The 11,349-nt window shown below is 39.5% G+C and overlaps 1 protein-coding gene across 1 annotated transcript; it reads right to left on the bottom strand.

The window, feature by feature from the left end:
• Window positions 1–660: 660 nt before the first annotated feature.
• Window positions 661–11,131, bottom strand: foxred1 (FAD-dependent oxidoreductase domain containing 1). The gene is made up of 11 exons (XM_042432335.1): window positions 10,897–11,131; window positions 9,588–9,808; window positions 9,229–9,339; window positions 6,353–6,471; window positions 6,071–6,165; window positions 5,843–5,944; window positions 5,512–5,588; window positions 4,213–4,373; window positions 2,260–2,389; window positions 2,058–2,162; window positions 661–1,630 (listed from the first exon to the last, which is right to left on the bottom strand). The coding sequence occupies exons 1-11, from the start codon at window positions 11,024–11,026 to the stop codon at window positions 1,376–1,378; spliced, it is 1,506 nt and encodes a 501-aa protein (XP_042288269.1). The 5' UTR covers window positions 11,027–11,131; the 3' UTR covers window positions 661–1,375.
• Between the last annotated feature and the right edge of the window lie 218 nt (window positions 11,132–11,349).

Raw genomic sequence — 11,349 nt, 5'->3', positions numbered from 1 at the left:
TAGTCTGTTAGTGAATTTACAGAAAAAAACACTTTCACTTCCAAATTACATTTTGCTTATAGTTTGTCTTCAGTGTGTCAAGTGGGAAGATGTTCCACACTGGTTACTTGATGTACAGATTTGGCTCCATCTGGTGGATAAATCCCCACACAACACCTAACCCCCAAAAGACCTGTAACACTAGATCATGTAGTATTTGCAGTAGCTGGGTATGGAAGCAAATAAAGTCTGTATAGATTTGAATCTCATCAGCAACTAAATACCTAATTGTGAAATTAAATCACTACTGTATACATAGTGTTGAGCTTTAAATTCTACTGAATTTTTGCAGCATTGGAATATTTAACTTTTATTGCAGCCTTTCTTTGCTTCTACAGACGGACAGCTGCAATGTTTTTGTTACTGTGCAGTTACAATAAACTGAATCTGATCTGTAAGAGCTGTAACACCTGTAGGAAAGAAGGAAAAATGCTTTAATAAACACAACTGAAGCCAATTTTTCTACAAATCTTGATTATTAATAAAATTTGATTGCATTGATTACTATGAAACACAGATTCAAACTAAATTGATTCAACAGTAAATCACAAATCGACTGCATAACTATACAATGATAAGATAGTTAACAATAAAATGTACCAGAAAGAACACATTACAATGTAAAGTGATACAAAACATATGTAACGTTTATGTTCGGTTATTTTTCAGGCTCTAAAATTCAACTAATATCTTAGTCGTAACAAAAACTGAACATTGCATTGCAAAGCTGTTGTATTGCACTGTATTATACTGTAATACAGTATACATCACGTACATACTCATACTCATGTGGAAACAAAGTGGTTCCTGAGAAAAATTTAAAAACTGCAAATGTATTGCACAATGGCATCACACACACAGGTTCAATGGAAATCTGAAAAACAGAAGTCAAGATCTTGGGAATTATTACAGTTTATACTGTATCACAGGAAATGTCAACAGTTCAGTTCCCCTCCACCCCTACATATCTCAACATTTTCCCTTCAGCAAGACGTCGCTTGTAATTGCCCTCTAAAACAACACACATGCAATCATTTTTTTGACACTGTTATCACAGTTGCAAAAATAAAAACTTTGGTAAGGTTGGTTAGGGTGAACAAACAATGTTTTAAAGTCTGTAGGTAACAGGAAGTGAACTGTCTACTCCTGTTTCATGCCTTTTTGGACTCTACTGTAGTCATGAGGCTGCATTCCCAGATCTATGATGAGTACAATGTTATTATTATGACGGGAATGATGGCCAAAACCACTAAACTGAGACCCAAGTTGTAGAAAACTTGAATGATCCTTTGCTTTGGCAGAGGTGTTGATGGTATGAGTCCACGTTCCAGTTCATCTAAACGATGTTCCTCTCCAACATGGGCTCCTGGGCCAGAATGCGTCTGAAGCCAAGACCGCTCAAGTCCAGCGTTGTAAAGTTTCCATCCAGGATCAGTTCTGCCACAGCACGACCTACCGCGGGCGAGTGCTGCAGGCCGTGGCCGCTGAAGCCAGTGGCAAAGTACATGTTATTGATCAGAGGGTGTATCCCGATGATGCCGTTCTGGTCGAAGGTGTTGTAGTCGTAGAAACCTGCCCACGCGCTGGTCACCTGAGGAGAGGAACGAGAGATAAGTTTGATCTGCAAAGGCTGAGGCTTAAAGGAGACATAAGACATAATAACAACATGTGATTTCCTGTCATTTTTATACTGTTATGATGTCGGATGTTTGGGTTAAACATGGGCAAAGTTCCAAAACTTGAAGAGAACGTATGTAAAAATGCGAGAAAAGGAGCTAAAACAGCCTGTATGCAAAGATATTCCAGTAGAGCCTCAGAATATAAATATAGACCTGGAAATTATGCATCACATGTCCTCTTTAAAAAATGAATACTTGTACTGGCTTTTAAAAAAATCCATTAAAATAACAATGAAATGCTCAAAATAAAATGGACTGCCATATTTGTGGAATGATTAGCAGACAAAGAAACGATAAAAACCTCATGTGCTAGTCAATTATAAGCGTCCCAACACCTACCTTAAGATTCTCAAAAGCAGGAACACGATGGGCCAAGCTGGGCCAAATCTTGTCCTCAAAAAACTGGTGGTCCACCTCTAGGTTACTGATATCTGGCTCCTCAATCTGAGGACAGACAAACAGATAAAACACTTAGATCGATTTTTACACTGTTTGTTCTTATTCATAATAGTCAGGCAAACAGCTTAGACCCACGACAAACCTCCTCTGGTGATGTCCCGGCGATGTAGTTCCCTCCTAAGCCCTCTCTTCTGAAGTAAACTCCAGAGTAATCGATCAGGAAGGGAGTGTCGAGACCTGGACCATCGGGACAGTGGACTACGTACACATACCTGAACAAGATTTAGGGAGAGATCAGTGCTATAGGGATGTTGACAGACCTCAACAGTAAGTCATATCTTCAAATTCTTACGTCCAGTATATCCGATAATGTATAAACTGTACTTTCCTGTCATTAAATATACAGTATACTATAGAGCAGGGGTTCCTTGAGGTTGGGCCAAGTGTACTGCAAAATTCTTCATACCATTCTACATTTATTGCGCATATAATATAATTTCAACACCTGACATTTACATTAATTATATTTTATTTACATTTTGACTTGTCAAAGCAGCCAACTTTGAGGCTTTTGAGTTTTTCAGATGCTCAGCAGTCAGGAGGGGGATCCATGACAAAAGAATTCCCATGAAGGAGTGCCATGGTCTAAAAAAGTTTGGGAAGCACTGATATAGAGGATACAACAGAGCAGTGGTAGGCAAACGTCCCCTAACGAAAGCTGAAGTTTTTCCTTTTATAGATTGAATCAAATCTTTTACATGACTCGTCATAAATCCACAGTAGATAACAATGCAAACAAAAGGCTCACCTTAATCCCAATAAACACAAGCTTGTAACATCTCATCACCTTATACAGGTTCATCTATATACTGGTCTTATCTGACCAGAGCAGATTTGTGTCAATAACAGTATTTCAGCTTCCAAAATAAATGAAGCAGACCACTGTTTATTGTGTGTGGATTACTAATGGCAATTATGGCATCTGCCCTCAGATACAACCCTAAAGCTGTTTTATACAAACAAAATCATAGAAAATAACTGTGTTTTCACTTTGCCTGTAGAACGTCTGGCCTCTAAAAAGCAGTGCTGAAAAAATCTGGCCCATGGTTGAATTTAATTGCTGACTCCTGCTATAGAGAATACTTTAGAAGCCATGGTTCCTGACCTTTTCTGTCTGATTTACCCCCACAGAGATGTCAGATGAACTCTGGTACCCCTTCATCGACTCCACGTGCCATCATTTTCCAAATGGGTTCATTTGATTTGAAGCAGAGGCTGGATGTGTCAACCATTTATTCATTACGTTTATCTGACTACATCTATTTATTAGCTAGTTTTAATGCACTCTCAATCACTTTGAGCTACTGTACAAGTACTACCTGGCAACTGTAGAAGTATCACCAAGGGCACTGCGCTATAGTATAATAGATAGAGTACAGAGTGCAACATAATCTGGCTTTACATGTGCTTTTATGTAGCTTTTTGTATGTCTTGTTTGTTTTGTGTATAACATCAACCTGCTCGGGGACTCAGATGTGCCTTTTGGCTAAATCTGATACATTTTAATCATGTTAATGTTCATTAATGTTTTTATGTTCCTGATAAATAAAGTAGTAAGTAAAGTAAATCTCATGTATATCAAGAACTGTATGTGAAAAGAATGATCATCTCGATATAGTGTCTCTAAGTGTTGGATGCTGATGTTTGTTTTGGCTTTTCTAGATGACTGAATTTCAAATTAAAAAGTGGCTCTGTGGTTAAAATGCTGATTTAAGGGTGTTTAAGAGTGTTCACATCCATACTGACTGAGCAGTGAATGACCTATAACCCATTTTTACCCTCTGTGATTAAGTTTCAAAGAGCTACAATTTTCACACAGTTAATCAGACGCGGATGTAAACACCCTCAAATTAAAGTTGAGAGTCAGCACTATAAAGCCACTCACTTATCCAATTCACTGGCGTTTAAATAAAACTGTCAAAAGACTTTACTGCATGCAAACACTGCCAGCTCTTTCAAAAGGAAATTAGACATCTTGACAGCACTAACATTGTTTTTAGAAAGGGAAAATATGCCCCTTTAGTCAATAAAGTACCTTTTCCGAGGCTCAACGGGCAGTGGAATTCCAGCGAAGGTGTCTTTAGGACCGAAGCCAATTCCCAGCATCTCTGCCAGTTTACCAGAAAAGGCTCCTGCTGCATTGACCACAATGGCACATTCAACCGGCTGGTACTCGAGGCTGTTCGGCATCTGCACCTGCTCCACATGAGACATTTTCTCATCATGCAAAACACTGTGCTGTTACTGTGGTGGTGTGTTAGTGAAGCAGTGTGTGTTCCCAATCTTTGGTAGCATTTAAAATATACGGAAAATGTCTTTGACAAATACACTGAACTGAGTACAAAGAGATGTTACATTTTTCAAGGGGAAAGAGACTGAGACACGTTCATGTCCACCAGGAGTTGTTTTAGATACAATAAACTCAACTATACATGAATTCAAAGCAAACAAATGCTCCTGCAGGAGAGTTCGGAAGGTAAAAGCTCATACAAAGACCTCTAATAAAAACAGATTTACAATAAATACAAATAAGACGGAACATTCTTTTATTTCAGTATCTCAAATTTGAAGATTTGCTGCTTTTTTTCTGTTTTATATCTTTGAATTTTTAACTGTTGGTTAGACAGAAAAGCTACATGAAGACTTCGCTGTCAGCTCTGAGAACTTGTAATAGGCATCTGTTACTGTTTATGGACATTTTACAAGGTAATCGATTACTTAATAATGTAACAATAATAATAATCCAAAGATTAATCAATATGTAAAATAATTGTTGGTTGCAAGACCATCTAAATTAAAGTTTTGATTAACGGAAGAGTAAATTCTATCTAATCTAATCTAAGAAGAAGAAAAATGAAGAAAACTGTCGTGATGATGCTGGTGATCATACTAAATGTTAAATAAAACATTTTAAAAAGTGTGCAGTGATGATGGATTATAATAGAGCTGCAAGATAAATCGATTAGTTGATCGACACAAACTTTTTGGATAATTGATTAATTGTTTCAGTCATTTTTGAAGCAAAATTGCAAAACATTTTGTGGTTCCAGCTTCCCAAATGTGATGATTTTCTGTTCTTCTTTGTCATATATGACGGTGAATTTAATATCTTGACATTAGCTTGACAAAACAAGCAAACTGAAGACACTCTGACAAATTGTGAGTGCCCTTTTTTCACTATTTTCTAACATTCATCAAATAATCGCTAGTTGCAGCCGTCGATTATAATGTTCGATATTGCAAAAAGAAACTTTAACCAAATTCGTGTTTCAAATTATGTCAAACATGACGGCAAACGCTCACAGCTACATAATGCTGAGTGCATCCCACTTACTCTGACAGATTTTATTCTCCGGAGATCAATTTGTTCACCATCAACGGTGTTGATCACATTCGTTGTATGTTTAAAACCTGCACAAGAGATAGACATTAATAATATAATATTTAAATTTCAGTGCTGCCAAATGACACCAATTCTTCACTTTTAAAATATTTCTGTTGCCTTAGATCATGAAAAATAAGCAGACAAACAAAGTAACAAAGTACAGCAGCAGTCAAATGTTTGGACACACCTTCCCAATCTCTTGAATGAGACAGAGTGTCAAACAAACTTTTGGCTGCTACTGTACGTTAGGATGTTTTTGTGTTTGGAGGCTGCGACAAACCTGTAACTTCTCCGCAGCACTGAACGACTCCCATAGAGATGGCCTTCCTTCTAAAGGCATTCAGCAGAGTCCAGGGGTCAAACCAGCCCTCGTTCTCCAACCCTGCAGGCCAGGACGAGTCAAAATGAAAATGAATGCTGTTTAAAAAAAAGGGTCTATAAACCCACATATTCTATAAGATGTTACGGATCAAAGAGTTCCAAAAACTTGTGTATTATTTGTGCTCACCATACGAAGCGAGCGCCACACCATCTGTGTTTATCCAGGGAAATTTCTCCTTCAGTTGTGTAGGAGAGAGAAGTGAAACTTTGGCTCCAGCATACCTACAACCACGTGATTAGATTATTGATCAATAAATAACTTCATCCCTGAAGCTTCAGAGCTGCAAGACAAAATACTGTGCTTAAATTTCTGAATGGAAACGTTCTCAGTTTGCGTTTCTCCCCAGAGGGAACTGATTTCTAGCTTTCTGATATCACACAGTTCGACTGAATTAAAGAGGACTGACACCTCTGGGTGCTGTAGTTCTCCTCCATGATGTGAGCCACCTCCTCACTAGCCAGGAAGAGGTATCCTGATTGGTTGAACTGCAGGTCCACCGGGTCTTCGTTCACCACACCAAGGTGTTCCTGAGAGGACACAGTGGTGAGACACTGTGAGTCACTTCGTACTCTTTAACTTAAACATTTAATCATTTATATATGAACAAACTGGAAAAAGTTGCAAAACATATACAACAGGGCTGCGTTATGCTGCTTTACGCAAAGAGAAAAATACAGTACCTAGTCTGAGAGACTTGGGACTACAAATAACATTTGTCCACAAGACAACACTAGAGGAGGAACCATAGGGTAACTGAAGGTTAAACATTTTGGAAAATACTTTGCTTTCTGGTGATGAATTAGTTGAGAAGATTGATATCACTCTCATATGTGTCTGTTACAGTTACAGCTAGCAGCCTCTTAGCTTAGCTTAATTGCCTAGCCTAATTATTTCTTGGCTAAGAGCAGTTGCTAGGCAACCAGCACGGACTCTGCAAGAAATGTGGTGCGTTTCATTCAAGTTGGAGGTCGGACATCTGCAAGAGCAGAAACGTATTTTATTTACAATGTTTTAGGCAGGGGAAATGACTATATGGTCTTAAAGGCATACTATGCAGGATTTGTCGGTTGCTGTTTGTAAACACAACATTCAAACCTGTTTTCACACTTCATGCTAAGCTAAGTTAACCAGTTGCTAGCTGTAGCCTTATATCTAACGGACAGATATGAGAAAGGTATTGATCTTCTCAACTGATGCTCTGCCAGAAAGCAACTAGGACCCAAGTAGATTTCACAAATTGTCAAACTATTCCTTTAAAAGGAGTACTCTGCCAATTTATCCTTACACTCCTATTACATCATCAGACCCCCGATGGACGGTTTTTTATAAAATTTTTAAAAAACGCAGTAGATCCACACATTCTTCTTCCTTATCAAAGCCTGACGCCTACATTGAAATACAACTTGACCCTTGAGAATTTATCTGAGACTTTTTTCCATTTTCAAACTTGTAGTTCAGTCTCCAACTATTATGTTTATTATGTTCTATGAGAGAGAGTTGCTGCACCAGAGATGGGCTCCTCAGTACATCTCAAACAAACATTTTGCAAAATAACCTTCAAATAATCTTCAGAAAAGACTCTAAAGAAGAGGTAACAGCATTAATCAGCAAGAACAGAAGAGGAAATATCATCTTTGGATATATTTGTTAAATCAAAACAACTAGCTAGCTGTCAACTGCTAACTACTGCTGTTGTTGCTGGACACGTAGAGTTCATTTAGAGCTCATTTAAAGAAATGGTTGATTAGTACTCAGCTCTGTCGGAGCTAAGACTTAGTCTGTCTGTGCTGAACTTCCCCTGCTGTCTACTGTCACCTGTTGCTATCTCGCTATCTTGCTACTGCCAGTCTGCCTTCATGTACCTGCATGCATGTCTTATTGTGGTTTTGCTTTTATTGTGTCAGGCTGATTTATGTATTTTACATACTGTGCGTGCTTTTTGTATCTGTGCTTCTGCTTTGCATGTTCTAGTTAGTGTCTAACAATGCAGCTCAATGTGGTTTTATTCAATCCACTTTTCTATTAATATCTTCATGTATTTACTGTCTTGCATATCTTGTATCATGAGTCTCTGTGTTGCATGTTTTCAGGATGTCCTGAATGATGTTTTTTATTAATATTATTTTATGTTCTTGCATGCTTATAAATGACCTCAGTAACTTTGTAATTTCAATCTCATTTTCATATTGTGTTTTTAGGGTGACTCTGTAACATCTGTCCAGGGACTGCAGATGAAAAACAACCTCTTGGCTAACTCTGGCGCATTTACAGCAATGTTTATTAATGTGCACTGTCCTTGTTAAATAAACAAATAAATAAATAAATAAAATAAAAAGTTACCAACCTTCCAAAGGAGAAACTGCACTGAGGAAGCTAACAGAAGGGTTATTTTGTGAAGATGAGAGGAGAAATGTGATATGATGGCGGCGTGATCGACGTTTGCAGCTGCCTCTCCTAGTTCCAACTATGCAGTGTGTTTGTCCATGTCTACATCTACATCTGTGTCATCATGTGGAGTGCAAAGGAAATATGTCTATGATTGTCAGTTTGTTTTGGGACACTCAGAACAAATACTTTAACTACGAGAAATTCTGGCTGGGAGCTAAAATCAGCTGAGCGCGCTTGGTCTGCTGCACCCAGTGGGCCCAGAGGAGACCACGACCTTGCCTGGAGCTGCATCAGAGAGGAAACATCGAAAGCGGTGCGACAGGACGTGGCTAACTGTTAACCCACACAAACCAGCAGCTCCAAGAATCATGCTGCCTCATGTTCTCTGGACAGCAAACTGGATTATATAACTCCCCAACAGTGCTGGTCACTCGTTGACATGCGAGAGCTGTCTACATCCAACTGAGACCTGTACTTTGCTCTCTAAATGCACTTTAATGCACTGTGCTGCTAACTGCTCGTTCTTTTTTTGTTTTTATCACTTTTTTTTTTTTATCCTTTCTGTTGTTGTTGTTGCACTGCTGTGGGCTGAGAGGAACAGCATTTTGGGTTTTTTTGTGTATGCTAATACACAAGAAAATAACAATAAACTAAATCTTGAATCTTAAACTACGGCTGACCTAAATTATTTCACTTGAGGTTATTTTTCACACTTGGTCAACCTTCAGCTGGCACACGAGCTGCTCCTGCTCACATATTAACATAACACAAGCTCTGAGCACCATGAGTCACTTTAATGATTTAAAAGCTCATCTTTCATTACCAGAACTTGCGCAGTGAGCCGAGAGAGGCTTCATACGAGAGGCGACAACACGGTGACTTTCAGCGTGACCTACATTGATGTTCCTCATGAAGTCTGCGGACGCCAGGGAGAGGTGGATGTTCTCGGGCAGGGAAAACTGCTGCCGGATCCCCCCAGCAGACAGCACCGTGGAGGCCTGAGAGTACTGAGGAGAATCACATGCAGAGGGGGAAGCAGTTAGTGAGGAATTACGTAAAAGCAGAGGCCTGCTGTATGTGATCTCAAGTCATAAAGAGGGAATTTGATGCTAAAAAGACTGTAAATGTGGCAGATATCCACTTGATATGACTAATATAATGATCTTTTATTGTGGCATGCAGATAAATTGGGCTGAGAACATTGCATTTTGGAAACATTTAGTACTGATTTCAATATTTTCACTGTGCCCCTCACCGTTGGGTCCTTCTCCACCACGATAACTTCCAACGCTCCTCGCACCCTCTCCTTCTGCTTCAGCCAGTAGGCGATGGACCAGCCCACCACACCGCCTCCGACGATCACGATGTCAGCCCTCTCCGGAGGAAGGTTCGGGTTGATCTCCAGGGGACTCCAGCTGCTCCCCGGCAGAGCGTCTGCCGCCTTCTTCCTCATAGCGGCCAGCTGGGCCTCCAGGTCTGCGGCACAAAAGCAGAAAGTTAAAGTCGCCCTTCACTCAAAAATGTGTTTCTTGTTCCTACAGTTGGATTTAAAGAATGATGCATGTGCAGAGTTTGACACTGAAAGACTGTTTTTACTTTCATTTTGCTGAAAATTAAAGTTTCTCTGCACTCATTGAACATCCGATTTTAAGGGGCGGGCCTACGAGCATGATTTGTGACATCACAACTAGATTTGGAAACCAATCCTGGTCCAATATTCAACGTATATTTGCATATTTATAGTTCCTGGAGTTCTTAATGAGGGAGAATACCACGATATCAGACAGTTGTAGATTTCTACCTGCTGAAGTCTGGAGATTTGTATTGTAGTTGCTTGAAAGGCGGCAAGAACAACCGCTAACAAACCTACAAGAACAAGGGCACACCTTACCGAAAACGATGCTCTCCCCCCATATTCTCCTCCATAGTGAACTGCGTGTCATCACCCCAAATATGAAGGGACTTTTTAATTGTTTCCGCCCAGTTTTAACAACGAAATCTGGGAGATGCGAAGCGTTTAGAGACTGACTGTGAGTCTAAGAGGATTTAAACAAGATAATTGAACTATTTTGTGGGAAAACCAAATCAGAGACACATTACTGATCAACGTAGAGTCTTTTATATACATCATAATACATGTCTGGAGGGGCTCTTTAACACTTCTTCGTTGTCTTGTTGTAGATATTAACTGGAAACATGTAACTCAATATAGTTTTTGAGTCTTTAGCTTTATCACTCTACAATTCGGCAAATATAATAACTCACATATCAGCATTTTTAATTGAATAAATCCTCCCTCTTTATGTGGGATGGCTTCAAACTGTGTCGTTAGTAGACAGTAAGGATCAGTGGAAACATAAATGAAGAGTTGAATGGAGATTTAGATACGAGCCGAATTAAAGAGACGCTTCTAAAATGTTCATTAAATCTCTCCAGAGGTCACCTTCAACTTAGATTAATCTACCCAAGCACAAACACAGAATAATTAGTGGATTTCTCAAGGTAATGTTGACCTATTCTTAGCGTTAACCGCACTTATACTTGTTTGTTGTCGCCCCCCCAACCTTTGAAGAAGTCCTGCCGGAGAGGTGTGCATGTGCTCAGGCTGTGACGCGGCCAGGTGAGCCGCGGTGTGACCCGTCTGGAGGTGAGGACCGTCCGCACCGACACATGCAGCCTCCGCCACGCTGACATGGCTGCGGGCTCACTGGCTCGCTAGTCGGCTAAAAGCAAACCAAAACAACAGCAGAGGACTTGCGTAGCTCAACTTCTTCTTCCTTGAGGTTTATTGGCGGCTGGCAAACGACGAATTAGCGCATTACCGCCACCAGCTGGTATGGAGTGGATCAGTGTGTCTAATATTTACAATATTAGTTAGTAGGGATGTGCAGAGATCCCAGTATTTGTATTTGTGTCTGGCAGCAAAATTATTTGTATCTGTATTTGTATTCGAATAAAAGCGGAAAGAGGCTTAAAAATCCTGTTTTTGTTTTTATGACAGTTTTAATTTTAGAAAA

This window comes from Thunnus maccoyii, chromosome 13 (assembly GCF_910596095.1).
Source record: "Thunnus maccoyii chromosome 13, fThuMac1.1, whole genome shotgun sequence".
NCBI lineage: Eukaryota > Metazoa > Chordata > Actinopteri > Scombriformes > Scombridae > Thunnus > Thunnus maccoyii.
This window is presented reverse-complemented; position numbering and strand designations above follow the sequence as displayed.